The following is a 17,556-nucleotide window of genomic DNA, read 5'->3' on the forward strand; positions in this document are numbered from 1 at the left end:
GTAAAACCGATGGAATCCTTCCTTTTCCATAGTCACTGGGTTTTCCTTTTCCCACAAGACTCTTAGCTGAATTTATTGATTTGTACCTCGAAGCTGAAACATGTAAAATATGTAAGGTTGTGTCTTTAGAAGCTTGCATCTCATGTGTTTTGCAGCTGAGTAACATTTTGCCTCCAAGACAGGCAGTAACTAAGCTTCACCAAGAAAAGTGCAAGTGAATTTAAAAAATACTGAACCCTCCACAAGTTATGAAAACTAAAAAATTACAAAAAGAATATAAGAAGTTGGAAATATTTATATCCCCTCAATTGTGAATTTCTACTGAATCTTTAATCACCAGCTTACCTCACTACCACACACAGATCTGTGCATCTTGGTTTCTTTACAAACTTAATGGGAAAGAACCTTCTAAATTCTTTTATTTTCAGCCCAAAAACAAAGAAAAACCACCTAACCAACCAAAGAAAATCAAAAATCCAGTAGTTCTTCCTTTATTGCACTCCATAAAACTTCTTGTTATAATCAAGAAGCCAATATACAGTAATAGTTTGATATTCCTTTAGAATTTATAGTTTAACTCTTAAAATAAAATTTGTATAGAAAAGATATCATTTACAACCCATTCAGTAGTAATCCACCATTATGTACCCACAAACGATATTAAATAACTTGTATGCAGCAGTTTCCTTATAGGGCAGAGGGGAATATTTTCTCCTTACAAATATAATATCCCACTGTAAAAGAGCAATTCAAGTCAACTTTGGAGCAAGTGTGATATGCAGGAGTTTCACTGGAGAAGCTCGAGGTTTGGGTGCAGTGTCCCAGGGATTTGTAGGACTGTGTCCAGTGCACAGCAGAAGAGCAGCATGTGAGGAGCCTCAGGGCTGGCACTGCCCACAGGGAAAGGAGCCTCCCAGGGAGGGCAGTGCATTCAGAGCACACCAGTGAGGCACAGGACAACAAGGAGGTGTAGTGTGACCAGGTAGGTGAGGAATAAATAGCGGGATTTGGCTCGGGCCGTCAGCAGCTTGGAGCAGTAAAGGCTTCGCCCCCGGAGCCAGCGGCGCAAGGAAAGGGCTCCTCCTTTCATCTGGGGAAGAGACAAAAGTTACCAGAAAAAGAATCAGGAATACAAACCAGATTTCTGGATTTCTGAGGCACTACAAACCTTTAGTCTCTGACACAGCAACCGACCCCAAACACAAATGATGCCAAATACCAAAGCATAAATGGTTGAAAGGCCCCAAACCCAGCATTAATGAGGGGAAAGGGATAAATCCAAGCTGTGTATTATGTAACTCCACACACCAACATGCATACTGCATTTTGGGCATGCATAATGAAACACAGAGTTTATTTAATGGCCACACGTGTAGCATAAACGTGATTACGTGCAGTTTTTAACCTGGACATATGCAGTGTGTTTTCTGGCAGGGTTTCCACACCTGCTGGTCTTGGACTCACAGCCCCCACAGAAAGAAATGAAAGATGTTTTCCCACACTTTTAAGGAGCTGAGGGTTTTTAAAGGCTTTCATTCCCTTACCTTTCTCACAACAACATGTTCACTGGGATTGATAATTAAGGCTTCCCTCTCCTCCTCATCTTCCATCTGGACAGTGTAGTCACTGGGGACAGACCTGTAACTGCCTACTTCAAATCTAGAGAAAAATTCAAGGCACAGAGACAGGCACTGCTGAATTATCTCCTCTTTTAAGTACTGAATTGACACAAAAGCCATTATTTTGCATACTTAAAATGAGTAAGGAAAGGTGCCCACAAAATGCTGACTCACTTTATGCTGCCAAGTCTTTTTCAGTCTCTATTTACAATCTACTCTCAAGGTGCTTCATTTATTCAGAATTAATCCCCACCATCACCAGCTGACTGAATAGTGACTTTGAGGTGATGGTAGTGAGGGACCCTTTATTTATGCAGGTGCATAATGATATTTTCAATCTAACCAGAGGCTCTGCTAAAGTTGCTAGATAGGAAATTGTTTTCCCATATAACCTGGAAAAAAAGAAATAGCACCGACTACTAACAAATGAACAGTCTAACAGATGAAATAATGTAAAGAAAAAAAACCCCAAAGCCTATAGCACTTTTTTGATCTAGTGTTTAACTTATTTTTAACACATGGATTTTCACTACTTCAGGCACTGTGGGCTCACACACAGGTTTATTATTATTATTAGAAGTAGTAGGAGTATCTCAAAAAAATCAAAGACCAACAGGAAAACCTCTCAGTAATCTCACCAAAAATAAAAGGTAAACAAATAGTCTGTGTTTTACCTGTTACTTCTCTCCTCAGAGAGTCCAAGAGCCTCTTCTGCAGCTTCTCTCCTCCTCCTCTCCTCTGCCAGTGTTTCTGTGAGCTGGGAGAGACTCTGCTGCATTGACTCATACTGCTGCTCAGACTCTGCAAGCCTGGGAGAAAACAAAATCTGAAATCAATGTTTCATGGACTCAAAAAATTACTTACTTGTTCTTTTTTTATTAGATCTCCTTTTAGCAACAGATTTAATTATAATGAGATGCTTCAGCTGAAATATTGAGATAAAGCCACCAATAATCAGTATATTTATGTACAGATACAAACCACAAGTATTACCAGATGATAACAATTCAAGAATATGGCTTATGATTCATGTAATCCACTGTAAATCCACTCCTTCTCCATCTCCACACAAATGCCTCAGAGGGATAGAAAAGCATTACTTTCACACTCACAACACAGCTGTCAGGAAAATAATATTGCTAATACATGCTCTGAGTCCTGACCTTTTCCTGAGCTCATTTAGCTCCATATTGTCTGTCTCCACAATAATCCCAGATCTCTCCCGTGGCGCTCCAGGGGGAACTTCTGCTCTCGTTTCATCCTAGAAAATATTAAGGGGAAAAAAAAACCAAACAAGTGACCATTTTTCTACTTGCCAGAAGTCTTTATTTCAATTACAGAATCCATGGCACCACAAAACAGTGGAATGGATAATTATTTGTGCCACTTAATGTTTTCATTTCCAACTCTCAACAATGTCTGAGGGGAAAAGAAATGCATCTACACATGAACAACTCCAGAATCAAGACAGTTATTAATTTATTCTTAATTTACAGTTCTTGTTTGGATTTATTTCCATTTATGGAGAGCAAGGGTTGTTTTCTATATGTATTCATATGCTGTTTCAGGGTGTTCTCTTAATGATTGTTAATGAATAACTAAAGCAGTACAGGAAAGCTTTTTAAGAATAAAGGAATAATGATGAATCATAAAGGACTGGGTTGGAAGGGATCTTAAAAATCATCAAGATCCAACCCCAAATAATAATCTAACAGATGTGTATGAGGTGTTGGCAAAGGGTTCTGAAATGATGAACTGGTGATGTAGATCTCACTTCCAAAAATATTACTCCATATTGTAAAGTGATCTACAACTGATGTGAAATTATCACTAAACTTCCTGATCCACTGAGCAGTGATCATCCAGTTATCTCTGCCAGCTGCAGACCAACTCAAAAAAGATGTTTCAAAACAAAACAATACATAAAACAGCTTCCTTAAATGAAAAGTCAAAATAGAGCAGCTTAACAACAACAAGGACATTTATCTTCTTCATTCACGGGCCAGAAAAACCCTGGGTCACTACAGGGTTACAAAAAGTACAGGACTACAAAAAGTACTTTATTTCATTTTTAGCAAGAAAACCAGAAAAGTGTAAGCACAGAAGGAAGAAACCAAAGAACTTTTCCATGTATCTGTTTACCTGGACTGAGCCTTGGAAAGATGTCACTTGCATTGCCTGATATTCCCTCTCCAGCCTCACGTAACGATTCTGCAGATCAGTGTAATGGAGCTGGCTGTCCCTCAGAGTCTGGGAAAGAGTCTTCAGCTGGGCAGACAGGACAGCATTCTCTTCTGCTGACTGCACAACCTGAGAGAAATTCACATCAAAGTCATTAAAATTAGCTCTCCCAGGAAATCCCTGCAGATTTGAGACCTGCTGTTTCAAAATTGCATCCACTTTTTGGCAAGGTCAGATTTCAGTTGGGATTTAAGATGTTTTATGGGCAGAGGAAATAATGAAAGCTGAGCAGTGATTTCCCCCTTGGCATCAGTACACCTAAACCAGAAGCTGAAATCTTGTTCCAGCTTAGACAGACACCTGTTTCTGTCTCTAATGAAAAATATTTGACTGTAAGTAGAAGTTCAGAGAGTCCAACAAACCTCTCAGAAAAACACCAAGTCAGGAAAGCCTGACAGAAATTACATTTAATTTGAATGTCCATGTTGAGTTCTTTTAAAATATCTACGTTTCTAAGTGAAATACCATTCAATCATGCAAGACACCAGCACTTCAGCAATATTCCAACATGAGGCCAGCCCAGATTCACATGAGCTTTTCAGGATCAGGGCAGTTGCTTCAAGCTACCTTGGAATTCATCTGCTGGAAGTGCAGGTCCTTCTGCTGCATCTCCTGGAGGCAGTGCTGCAGCTCAACCTGCAGCTGGTTCTTCTCAGCCAGGAGATGTTTGATTTCCTCTGCTCCATCTGCACTTCCAACAAGGGAGGCAGTTTCCAAAGCCTTAAAAATATCAGGATATTCAGGGTAAATGGTGCAGGAGTTCCCTAAATAATGCACAGCCCCAACACTAAATACACCCTACAGAATTCCCTCTTCACATTATTTTCTTCTCACAACTTAATACCACAGTTGAAAGACACTTTAAATACAAGATTTTTTTTAATACATATATATAGTGTTAGTACTTGCATTAAAAAAAAAATTACCACAAAAAGGCAACCCAATCTAATTTTTATTTTGCAAATAATGTGAAGCACAAAAATAAAAGGGAAAAAATAGCAAAAGATTAATATAAAACACCTTTCAAAAATTATTTTCAAGCTAATAAAGTCTTGTATTCATGACTTGTAAAACAACTGTTTTGTAAATACTCATTTAAAGCAAAAAGAAAAAAATTTGAAAAGAAAAAATTTATTACCAATTTACAGCTTTGGCCTTCTTTATCTCTGGCAGCTCAACATTTTGATATCAATCTCTAATAAGAGAGGGATATGTGCCATCTCTAATGCTTTATGGAATCTATTCACCCATACAATCATGAAATAAAAGGTTTTTACCACATAAAATACTCCATTACCCACAGGCATTACTGGCCAATAGCTCTTACTCATGATTGTAATCATAGAAAATGAACAGCATACAAACTTCAACTAAAATTCTGGTTTTAATGAAATTAAAATGAATACTGCTTCCTTCATTTGGCACAGAGAAGGTAAATAAGAATATTATTCTAAAACAAGCACGTTCCTTGAATCCTTCCTGACAGTCTACAAAACAGCATTTGCCAGCCTGGGTGTCAGCTGCTGCCTTTCTAAACCCAGGATTTTGTTCCTGGCAGAAGCCAGCTCCAGCTGCTTCAGGAGAAGGACACGAACACTTCCATTCCCCTTTCTCCCCCAGGCAGTCCCATTCTGCAGTAACATGGATTTAGGCTCTGAAGAATGAACTTCATTAAGTGTTTAAAATCTCTCTGCATCAACTATACAAACTGTGAAACCTGCTGCCCATGTAAACCACCAACTCTTTTTCAATTCCTTTAAAAAGGCTGTTCCTGAAAATGGGTTACAGCCATAATAAATCTCAATGAAATAAAACCATTTAATTGTTTTTCAACGTCTTCCTTTTACATTCTGGATTTAACTAATTTAAGACAATAACTTACAGTATTACTACAGACTGCTCTTTGGAGAAGCAGGCTGCAAATTTCAGACAATAAGCTGCTACCTTCCACTTTACACTCCTGCTACATTCCATGTTTTTACCTTGACTGGGTAAGTGCTGCCAGCAGGGAGTGACTTCTTCCCAATCATGTCTTGCTGCAGCCTCTGGAGCTCTGCAATCTGCCGGTCCTTCTCAGCCACTGTGATCTGACACTGATTCCTCAGCGCCTGGGACTCGGAGAGGAGGAGGTTTTTTTCCATTCTGAACACAAAACACCAGATGTTAAGCAATTCTATATTCTTTACAAATCAATGAAGAGTATGAAGCTGCACTGTTGTACCTTAGTCCAGCCAGCTCGTTCTGGTATGATGTGATCTCTCTCTCAGTTTCTGCCTGGAAGGCTTTTGTCTGATGCAAAGCCTTCTCCAAATCATCAACCTTGGTCTTCAGTTTGGATATTTCAACAGCTGCAAGGCTGGCTCCTTCTTTAGCCTAGGTTTAATAAACATCATTAGTGAACTGGAATGAAAACTAGATGGGTGAAGTTTGATTAGAACTAAAATTCTAATTACAGACGAAGGTTTTCCCTATTTGCTTTGTTTAACAGAGTAATTACCTTAACTCCCAAAACTGTAAACACACCTCCTCTGGGCACACAGTGCTGTCTTAGCACTCACACAATCCACAAAGTTAAACTCCAGAATCACACACGCCTCTGAGCATTTTCTGCACGAAGAATAAAATGACAGAGCCATGTGGCTAATTACAACTTACCAAAGCTTCCCCATTGTTCTGAGGCACATCCAAACTACTTTTATCAGTGTTTTTCTCATTGATGCTGCTGCAATCAATGGGAAACGAAGCTGTGCCCTGCTTAGCTTCAGAAGTTACCTTCTGATGGCTGAGCTCCTGCAGCAATTTGTCTCGGTCATCCTGGAGACTGGCCATGGCCTTGGCAAACGCTTCCATCTGCTGGGCATAATTCCCACACTCAGCTGAGAGCCTGCTCACCTCCAGCTCCCGACTGACCAAAGTCCTACAGACACTTCCAAAGTCATCAGCCACCTGGGCAAGGCTAACCTGGCCTGCAGCATCAAGGACAGCCCCATGCAGAAGAGAGTTTTCTTTGAGGATACTAATGAGATGGGATTTAAATCCCTCCAATTCAGCTGCAAGTTCACCTCCTTTTTTTCTTTCTGTCTTGAGTTCAGAGGTGTATTTGTTCTGAAGAACTTTGAAGTCCTCTATGATTCGATCTCTGTCGTTCTGCAGAGCAGTCATTGCCTTCCCAAAGGCCTCATTTTGGGATCTCAACTCCCTGTTTTGAGACTGAACTTCAAGCAGCATCTTCTCTGCAGAAGCATCAGGCTTATCTCCATCCTCAAGTGTCAAAAGAGTCCCACTGTATTCCTCATCTGCATTTCTGCCTCTGGATTTCTGGAGCTCCTGAACCTTTTTCTGAAGCTTTCCTCCATGCTGCCCATTGGATTCTTTTTTCTGAATACTCTCACTACTTAGCAGCTTCTCTCCAGACTCAGAAACAAGTTTCTCTTTGTTTAGTGATGCAATTAGAGATTCTAAATCACTTACTTTAGATGCCAATTTTTTATTCTCATGTTCCAAGGTCACAGCAGCCCCCTTCTGCACTTCAGTGGAAAGCTGCATCTCTTTAATTTGTTTTTGAAGATTGTATTTTTCATGCTCAAGGCTTTTAATACACTCCAATTTCTGCTTAAGTAAGTCCTTCAGCTGATGATCTTTCAGAGATAAAACCTGGTTTAGATCTTCCCTGTATTTTATCAACTGTGCACTCAGCATTGCATTTTCAGAATGCAGATCATCAATCCGATTGAGGAGGACCCTTAACTCCTGTTTCAAAGAATTAGTCTCACCTGCACTGCCAAGCAGGAGACTGTCCCTCTGGTTTAAGACATCCTGGTGAAGATGTTCCAGCTCCTTGTATCTGGTAAAAAGATCATCCCGGTCGTTCTGGAGAGATGACATGGATTTTTTAAAGGCATCTATTTCACTGGCAATCACAGCCTTCTCCTGAGCTGCTTTTTCTGCTTTCACCTGGAGATTTCTCAGCTCGTTTTCCAGCCTCTGACAGGACTCCTCAGCTTGTTTTCTCTCCATCTGCAAAGACCTTACCTGAAGTTCATACTCTTTGATCTGATTCCTATGTTGAGTCTGTACCTGAATCAGATAGTCTGAAATTTCATCCCCTTTTGAAGAAATGAGTAAGGAAATTTCTTTGTCTTTATTATTTAGCATGACCTTCATTTGCTCAGAAATGGTCATCTGCTTTTGCAATTCAGCATTCATCTTTTCCTTCTCTGCTAGAAGCTCTTGCAATTCTTGCTCCTGTCTCGTAAAATTACTTTCCAGAGCTTTTATCTCTCTTCCTGCACTCTTACTATTCTCTATGAGATGATTTAGAGAATTATTTTCTTTCAGGAGTGCTTGCAAAGCTTCTTCTTTGGACTGAAGAACACTCTCCAGCTCTTGCTGTCTGTTAAAAAAGAAGGTATTTTCTTCCTTTATCCTGCAGAGCTCTTCATAGCGCTGCATATCAACAGATTTTTGCCTCAAGTACAGTTCATCCTTTGTTTCCTCTACCACAGAATATTTGATATTTAGTTCTTGAATCTGAGTCATTTTATCTTTCAATTCATCTTGCAAAGCTGCTATTCTTTTGTTACTGTCTTCCAGCTGTTTCTCCTTGTTTTGGATGGCCTCTTTGAACTGCATTTCCCAGGTTTTCATCTCAGTGATGACCCTGTCCCTGTCATCCTGGAGGGAGGACATGCACTTCGTGAAAGCAGCCAGTCGTGCCAGAGCTGCGTTCAGCTCTGCCTGCAGCTGCTTGTTCTGAGAGTCCTTGGTGCTGACCTCCTCCTGCAAACCCTGGACCTCACCCATCACCCGATCCTTTTCTCTCTGGAGTGCACTGTGTCTTTCCTCCAGGTTCGAAATTTCACTTTTGTGAAGCAATTTCAGCTGCTGGAGATGAAATTCCAATTCTCTCTCATATCCTCTCTTTTGAAGCTGCAGTTCATCTCCCTTCTTCTGAAGTTCTTTCCTCCAGTTTAGATTCTCTTCTTTAAGCCTGTCCACTTCCCTTTTTGACTGATCCAACAGGTTCATCTGTGCAGTAAGCTTTCCCTCGAGATGAAGTATTTCATCATTTGATTCTGCCAGCTTTTCTGAGGCATTACTTAAGTCCTTTTCAAATTTTTCACTTTTTGACTGTGACAATTTCACAGATCTTTCCAAATCCAGGATCAGCTCCTGGAACTTTATAGAATCCTTTTGCAATTGGTTGATCTCCTGCTGTTTCTCCTTTAAGAGTTCTTGCAATTCTTTTGTTTTGTTTTTAGTCCCATTATTATCCCTTTGAGCACTTTTCACCTTTTCCTCAAATATCTTTACAAGATGGAGCTGCTGTTCTTCCTTTTCTCTAACTGCATTAGATTTTTCTGCTTTTAACTCTTCCAGCTGCTGTAACAACAAGTTATTCTGTACCTGTGCTGATTTCATCCTATCAGTAAGATGATCAACTTTTTTTACATGATTAAGCAATTCTGTCTCAAGAAATTCTCTCTCACTCTTTACTTTGTAAGAACTTTCTTGTACATTTTCTAATTCTTCCTGTAACAGGCATTTGTCATCCTCTAAAATCTTAACTTTTTCATTTAGACTAACAATTTCTTGTGTTAGACTTTTAAATTCTGTGTCCAGCTTTGTTAGACAATGAGTTTTGTGGAGCAAAGATTTCTCAGTTTCTTGTGCTTTTTCTGAAATTAATTCTCTTTCTTTTTCTAGGACAAGCACAGCTTGTTCTTTTTCAGAGAGTTTATTCTTTAACACATTAATGTCCTTTAACAGTGATTCATTCTCACATAATGCATCACTGATTTTGGATTGTGTATCATTTTGGTACACTTCCATTTGAACCTGTAGCTCTCCCAAGGCGGCTTTGGTTACAGTGATGTTATTATGAAGTACATCATTCTCATTCTGAATTTTCTCTAAAGCCTGCTTTAGGTTTTCAGAGGTTTGTTTCAGCTGCTCGTTCTCCTCCATCAGCTGGTGGTTCTGCTCAGTGAGCTCACACAGACGATCCTGGTGTTCCTGCATCCTGGCCTCCTGCTCACGGATCTGCCTTTCTGCTTTGCTCTGTAACTCCTCGACCTCCATTTTCTTGGATTCACCGAGTTGTTTCAGTTGGTTCTTAATAACCTCATTTTCATCAAGGAGATTATTTAAATGCTTCTGCAGAGCCTCCTTTTCAGACTGTCCTTCCCTGACTCTTTGAACAGCCTCTTGCTTCTCTTTCCTACTGACATCAATGACTTGCCTCATATCTGCCACTTTACTACTGATATTCTCGTACGCCTGAAGAAGCGATTCATACTCCTGCTTTAATTCACTGTGTTTAGCCTTCCATCCTGTCAATTCAACTGTCTGAGAATCTTTTAAGGTATTTAATTGGAAAGAAAAGGCCTCTTTTTCCTGAACTATGGACTCCATGGTGGATTTCAGACTTTCACACGCCGCAGTGAGGTTTTCATTTTCAGTCAGCAACCTCGCATTTTCCGAAGCAAGGCTCTCCTCTCCAGACAAGGGAGCCACAGCACCTGAACTCTGCTTTTCTCTGCCAAGCTCTAACAAGTGCTCCAGCATTCCTGTCTTGTTCACTAGTTCCTCTCTTTCCAACATCAGCTGATCAATCTGCTCCTTTAGAGATTTATTTTCTCTCAGGGCTTCTTTACGTGATATTAAAGCCGCCTGTAATTTCCTTTGGAGGCGCTCTCTGGATCTCTCTTCTGTTACAGCTCTTTGCTCTTGGGCTTTGGAATCATTTAAATCTGAAGGTTTTGCCAGTGGCTCTTCCATTGTTTGCATTTGTTTCTGGATTTCACATTCTGTTGCTTCTCTCAGTTTAGTTTTCCCAGAGGAATCAGTCTCTGATAGTTGAAGAGCAGTGACTTTTCTTTCCAAATTCTCTTGAGGGGAATTACTTTCTGAACCAACCTCTCCCAATTCCTTTTCAGTCCCATTTCCTTCCTTAAGCTCTTTGCCCAACACCACAGGTTTACTCATCTCAGCCTTCTCACGCAGCATACACAGCTCTGCCACAAGACTTTTGTTTTCTTCACTGAAATGTTCTACCTCCTTTTTCAACTTAATTAGTTCCAAATTGGACTTTTCCAAAGAGCTGAGAAGTTCCTCTTTTTCACTCTTCATGTGTTCAAAGGCTGTTTTGTAATGGTGGGCTTCTTCCTGGCCCTCCTTTATGGCTTTGTTTAATAATTCTTTTTCCAGACCAAGTTTCTCTTCTAAATCTGTAAGTGAACATCTCAGTGCTTTTATTTCCTCATTCTTTCCTGCAACCTCTTGCTTAGCCTCAATTCGTGACCTCTGCAGTTCCTCCTGGCTCATCCTGTAATCATCTTCACTTTTTTTAATAAGTGCTTTTTTCTCATCATTCACATGTTCAAGCACTGCCTTGAGCTCCACAGTTTCAGTCTGATGTGCTTTCAGCTTTTTCTGTAGGTGCTTTAGGTCCTCCAACAAGCTGCCCTGACATTGCTCCTCCTGTCTCAAAGACTTTAAACTGTTTGTTTCTTCTTTATCATCACCAAATTCAACCAATATTTTTCTCAGCTCTTTTCTTAACATCTCTGTTTCCTCCTGAAGTTGTGCATAATCACTTCTGAGTTCTTTTAGCTCAATGTTTTCATTTGGCACTGAAGTGACTGTGTTTTCTGACTCTTTCAAGGATGCAATGTGAACCTTGTTTCTTGGTTTGTCTGATTCCAGACTTCTTGGGTCAGCTTGCTCTTCTCCCAGCAGTGCCTTGGATGGAACCAGCTCCTTCCACTCTAACTGGTTAAAGCCCAGCTCTTTGCATTTTGTTTGGAGAACTTCCCATAGTGCTTTATGCTCTTGCCTGAGCTGCTCAAGGTGGGTTTTTTGATCATCAAAATCTGTTGCCAGTTTCATGTGCTCATCCCTTTCTTGCTGGAATTTTTTCATATCTTCTTGCATTAACAAAAGCTCCCTCTGTAAAGCTTCTTTTTCTTTTTGTAATTGATTCATGACATTAACGTCACTGCTGAGATTCAGACACTCATTCCCATCTCCAGCACTTGAACGAAGCTCTTCTAAACTGGAATCTTTCAACAATTCTTCCTTCTTTTTAAGTTCAGACTTCACCTCTTCAAGAGTCAAGAGCAACTGAGAACGTTCCTCTTGATATGCCCTTGCTCTTTCATCAAGCATGGATTGCAGATGAGCAAGCATAGAGTCCTTCTCCCCTAAAGATTTTAGGTTCTGCTCACAAACATTTTGTTTTTCAGCTATGACATCATTCAGTTCTGCAATATTGTGCTGAAGTTCCTCTAAATAGGATGCTCTTGAAGATAAGGTTTTGGTCAGATCACTTATCTTTGCATCTTTTTCTACAAGTTGCTGTTTCAAAGTTTCAAGATGAGACTCAAAATCATTATTTTGTCCTTCAATTAGTTTCAGTTTGTCTGTTAACTCATTAACTTGTTTCAACAGCTTCTCTGCTTTTTTCTGCTCTTTTTCTATTTCTTCCTGTCCACTCTTTTCTAATTTCCCAACTTTTTGCATCAGATCTCTTCTTACTATCAATGCCGCTTGAAGCTTCTTTTTCAGATTCTCTTTTTCCTTGCCCATTTTCTCAAGATTACACTTCATCTCCTCTTTTTCATTCATTAAATCTTTAACCTCAGCTTCCCTATTGCTTAACATAACCTGGTTATGTTCCAGTTCTTTCTTACAATCTCCAAGTTCCTGCAATACTCGGTTTAGCTCTGCCACTGAACTATTATGAACAGCTTCAAGGTCTTCAAGTTTGGCATTTAATGTACTCCTCTCTTCAGAAAAATTCAGCATTTCATTAGACAATGACTCCATGACCTGGGTAACAGAAGAGTCTTTTTCTTTCATTTGCTGGCTTAGACCAGAAATTAAATCCTTCTGCTGATTGACCTGGGATGTTAAGTTTTCAATTAGGTGATCTTTTTCCCCCATTTCTTCAAGGAGATTTGCTACTTTTTTACCTTCAGCCTGCAGCTTTTCTTGACTAGTTCTTACCATTTCTTCTGATTTATTCATCTTGTCCTGAAGAAATTCCACCTGCTTATTTATTTCTGCCAAAGACTCCTCCCTTTCTTTCAGGAGACACTCTTGTTTGCCTACTGTCTCCTTGAGTGAGACCATTTCTTTTGACAGACATTCCATTTCAGACATGTATTTACCCTTCATCTTTTCCATGTCACTCTGCAGCACCTCCTTCCGCTTCTTAAGCGACTCCATACGTCTTAATTCATCTTTCATGGTGTCTATTTCTTCCTGTTTTTCTAGAAGTGCCAGTTGCAAACTTTCTCCTTCTGCTTCTTTGCTCAGAACAGCAGTTACCAGAGTGGAGAATTTTTCCAACTGAGTTTTACTATCAGTTGGCTGCAGTTCACAATCTGACATTTGTGCCTTCTCTTCTTTACTTAAAAGCCTACTACTAAGTAATGGAGATAAGCTCTGAGTTAATTGCTCTTTTATAAGATCCAGCTCTTGCTGCAAAGACTGGATTTCGCTATCTTTTGATTTCATTTCACTTTCTAAACTGCTCAATTGCTCAGTAAGATCATTATTTTGTGAATTTGCTCTGTCAAGTTCTGTCACCCATTTGTTTTCTGACTCAAGCAGACTTAGTTCTAGAGTTTGACATTTAAGTTCTAAATTAGAAAGTTCTTCACCCTTCACACTAACCTGCATCTGTAACTTCTCTTTTTCAGTCTTCATCTGCAGTTTGACAGCATCTATCTGCATCCTTGAATAATTCTCACTGGTTTCTAGTTTTTCATGGATTTCCTGGAGCTCTTCCAATTTCTTTTGCAAATCAGTCTGAGATGCAGTAAGTTGTGTGTTTTCGGCCATCAGTTTACCAACATCATCTTGCAACAGTTTTTTTTCTTTCTCTAAAGACTCCACTTGACACTGCAGACTATTTATTAAAAGCGCGTTGTCGTGGGAGTCTTGAGATGATTTGGAATTTACATTGTTGAATTCCAGCTTCAAACACTCCAATTTCTCAGCCTGTTCAGAGCACGTCACACGCAGAGACTCCACAGCCAAGTCTTTCTGCTGGAGCTCTTGTTCCCGGGTATTTATTTGGTCTAGTGCTTTTTGGTGCTCATTTTTAAGAGAGTCAAGCTCAACAGTCAAAGAATCAATTTTTTTCTGATGATTATCAAGCTTCCTGTTCTTTTCCTGAAATTCCTCACTCAGGTTTTTCATGGCTGTTCCACTTTCTTCTAATTTGGATCTGAGAACATCAATCTCACTAGAAAGAGCACTAACATTGCTCTCTGCCAACTGTACAGTGGCATCTTTCTCCTTTAAGGAATTAAGCAGTCCAGCAATAATTTCATCTTTGTGCCCAAGAGCAACGTTCAACTCTGTTTTCAGCTCGTACTGTACTGCAATTTTCTCCTGAAGAGATAAAAAGGCATTTTCTTTCTCATGGACTAGCTCTTTAGAGTTTTGTAGTTCTTGTGTAAGTTCATGGACCTGACTTTGGAGTTGAGAAATTAAATGTGTCTTCTCTTCATCTTTTCTTGCTTTCTCTGTCAGAGTTTCAAGTAGACTTTTGTTTTCTGAAAGAGATGATTCCTTTTCTGATAAGGACTGGTCCATCTCAATTATTACATTCTTCTGATACTCTATTTCTTTTTGTAAATTCTCTTTCATTTCCTGCAGCTCCACCATCTGTTTCTTTAAGACACGACACTCAGTCTCTTTCTCTTGAAGTTGCATCTTTAAATTTTCACTGAATGCTGAAATACTGTTGATGGCTGATTCTTTTTCTGAAACAAGTACTTTTAGCTGTTCTGCTTCAGAGGCTAAAATCTGTAACTGTTTCTCCTGCACAACACAAGAATCCTGTAGGGCAGAAAGCTGTGCTTTTAAACTCATGCATTCATCCACCTTTTCTTTTAAAGATGCATCTTTCTTTGCAACTGAGTCATTCAACTGGGATGCTTGTTCTGTCACGTTTTTAAGCTGACTCTGAAGGTTAGAAATAACCTCCATATTCTCAGACAGTTGAACCCTAAGTACATCAGACTCTTCAGATTTATTTTTTAATAACTTAAATTCTTGGGCTTGCCTCTTAAATTCATTTTCTTTTGCCTGCATTGTGTGTCTGAGCTCATCAGCTTCAAAGTTCAGGGTTTGTATTTGGTGCTGGAGATCTGCAATGAATTCCACATATCGCTCTTCTCCTACCACTCTATCTTTCAAATCCTTAATCAAAGCCTCCTTTTCAGAAAGGAGACTTTCTTTTTCCTCAAAGGTCATTTTTAAGTTTTCTTTCTCCATCACCAGGCTGTCAATTTGGTCCTTCAAATCTAAAATACTATGACTTTGTTGAGACAGGTGTGAAGTTAAAGCAGCTACTTCCTCTGACTTTTTGATTACTGTAACACTAATTGTCTCTATGTCTGCTTTCAATTTTTTATTTTCTAGAGCTGATGTTTCTGCTTGGTGCCTTGCTGAATCAACTTCAGACTGGAGACATTTACATTCATCTGACTTCTCATTCAATAACCTTGAAAAGTCCTCCTTTTCATGCCTAAGCACCTCCATTTCCTTGCTTAATAGCTGTAGCTGATTATTTAACCCTGTGTTTTCTTCTATTTTTTCAAATATTTGCTTCTGAAACTTCTCAAGTTCTGAACCCTGACTTTTCACAGCCAGGTCTCTTTCCTCTACCAACTGAGTTAATTTAGTCTTTTCATCTTTAAGATTTTTTATTTCATCCTGCAATTCTACAACACAAAGCTTACTCTCCTCCATTTCCTTATGCAACAAATCATTTTGAAGATTTTTCTCTTCAAGAGACTTGTTTGCAGTTTCAAAATCCAAAGTTATGCTTTGAATTTGTTCCTGCAGGAGCAAGTTCTTTTCCTTGCTATGGCTGAGCTCTTGGATTAGACCACTGCATTCAGATAATTTATTATTTAACATTTCTTCTTTTTTTATTTCTTCATCTCTAACCTCCTTCAGCTGAATGAGCAGTGATTGCACTTGTTCATGCAACTGTTGGGTCTGTTCCTTGCTTTCAGACAACTGCTCAGCCAGCACATTACATTCCTTTGTTTTCCCCCCCAGCTGTTCTGCAACTGAACTTTCCTTTTGCTTGGCAACTACTGACAGTTGTTCAATCTCTTTTGCCAGAGCGCTTTTATCACAATTTAGTACAGAAAGAGTTTTTTCGTACTCAGCAGTGCTAAAAGATAACTTATTCTCCAATTCTGTCACAGCCTGGATTTTCTTTAACAACTCACACTCTTTTACATCCAGGAGTTTTGACAAATTCTCATTTTCTCTGATTAGCTGTTCCTTCTCGTTTTCCATTGTACCTATACTTTTTTTCAGATATTCATTTGCTTTTATTTGCTCTGCCAATTCTTCTTTTTTCTCTTCAAGATCTGCCTGCAACTGGTTATTAGCTGAAGCTTTCTCCTGTGTCTCTATCTCCCATTTTTTAATTTGTTTATGCATTTCATTTAATTGGTCATTAAGTTCTTGGCAACACATCTCTTTGGCTTTCAGATCCCCAATTAATTTAAGTTTCGTCTCTTCATTCTGCTTCTCCAAAGCCCCAAGTTTCTGCTCTAATGAAACAATGAGCTCTTGTTTCTCTTGCAACTCTTTTTTAGCTGTTTCCTTATGATCAGTATGTTCTGTGAGTTTTCTGGATAATTCAGCCAATTCTTCATCTTTTTTAGTATTTTCCAAAACCAGTTTGTTGTATGAATCTTTAATTGACTTTAACTCATTTTCCAATGTCTGTGCTTTGCTCTCTTTCTCTTTAAGCAAAGAGTTCCATTTTTCCTTCAGAGCATTGTTTTCCTCAAGCTGAGATTTCAAATGTTCCATTTCTTTTCTTTGTTTATCCTCTGTTTCTTGCAGCTTTTCAGATGATTTAGTAATTTGCTCTTTCAGCAGAGCAATTTGTGACTCACACTCCGTGATCTTGTTATGGTACGCAACATTGCTGGCCTTGATTTCGGAGCGGAGATCCTTAATTGTCACACTGTTCTCAGTGCTCTGCCTGGTTAACTCCTCGTTTTCTTTGGTTTTAGCTTCATTCTCAGCTCTAGCTCTCTCCAGCTCCATTCTCATGGCCTCACTCTGCTCAGAAAGGGCAGAGATCTTCACGCTGGCATCTCTCACATCAGCTGTCTGTACTTCCTTCAGCAAATGCATTTCCCTTTCAGCCTTTGATAAAGCCTCTTCCACACCTCGCATCTCCTCCTCTTTGCATTGCACTTGATGCTTCAGGATCATAACCTGCTCAGAATATTCTGTCATGTTCAGAGACAGGACAGACATCTCCCTGTCTTTTTCTGACAGCGCTTCTTTCAGATTATCAATTTCTCTTTCACGTTTCTGCAGATCTTGAATGAGTTGAGACCTCTCCTCCAAATGGCTTGAATTCAACTTGTCAAGCTCTTCATTTGTCTGGTCCAGGTCCAGCTGCATGGACTCCACCACGCTGTCTTGTTTCAAAGTCTAAACAGCAAGAAAATAATGTTACAAGAATACGCCAAAGACCTGTTAAAGGGAGAAGCTACACCCCACACATAGGACAAGCATTTGAGGTAATCAGACTGTACCCAACGTAAAGTCACAAGGTGTTCTTCTTTAGATTGTTTTAGCAAACAGAAAGCTCAGTGCACAAAATTTAAAGCAGCTCACGCTGTCACTTTTGCTGACA

At 39.5% G+C, this 17,556-nt stretch overlaps 1 protein-coding gene across 2 annotated transcripts in view; it reads right to left on the reverse strand.

The window, feature by feature from the left end:
* Positions 1-463: 463 nt before the first annotated feature.
* The window catches only part of LOC136558407 (golgin subfamily B member 1-like), a 34,297-nt gene continuing 17,204 nt past the window's right edge, over positions 464-17,556 (reverse strand). The window contains exons 21-29 of one of the 2 annotated variants that reach the window (XM_066552821.1): positions 6,633-17,351; positions 6,082-6,233; positions 5,843-6,002; positions 4,428-4,580; positions 3,762-3,929; positions 2,783-2,880; positions 2,294-2,428; positions 1,545-1,659; positions 464-1,090 (exon numbers count right to left, since the gene is read on the reverse strand). In XM_066552821.1, coding sequence (XP_066408918.1) covers positions 932-1,090; positions 1,545-1,659; positions 2,294-2,428; positions 2,783-2,880; positions 3,762-3,929; positions 4,428-4,580; positions 5,843-6,002; positions 6,082-6,233; positions 6,633-17,351 — 11,859 coding nt within the window. In that variant the 3' untranslated portion in view covers positions 464-931. Of the gene's footprint in view, positions 1,091-1,544; positions 1,660-2,293; positions 2,429-2,782; positions 2,881-3,761; positions 3,930-4,427; positions 4,581-5,842; positions 6,003-6,081; positions 6,234-6,515; positions 17,352-17,556 lie in introns of both variants that reach the window. The other variant, XM_066552820.1, reaches the window with a different exon arrangement.

Source organism: Molothrus aeneus, chromosome 6 (genome assembly GCF_037042795.1).
Source record: "Molothrus aeneus isolate 106 chromosome 6, BPBGC_Maene_1.0, whole genome shotgun sequence".
Taxonomy (NCBI): Eukaryota; Metazoa; Chordata; class Aves; order Passeriformes; family Icteridae; genus Molothrus; species Molothrus aeneus.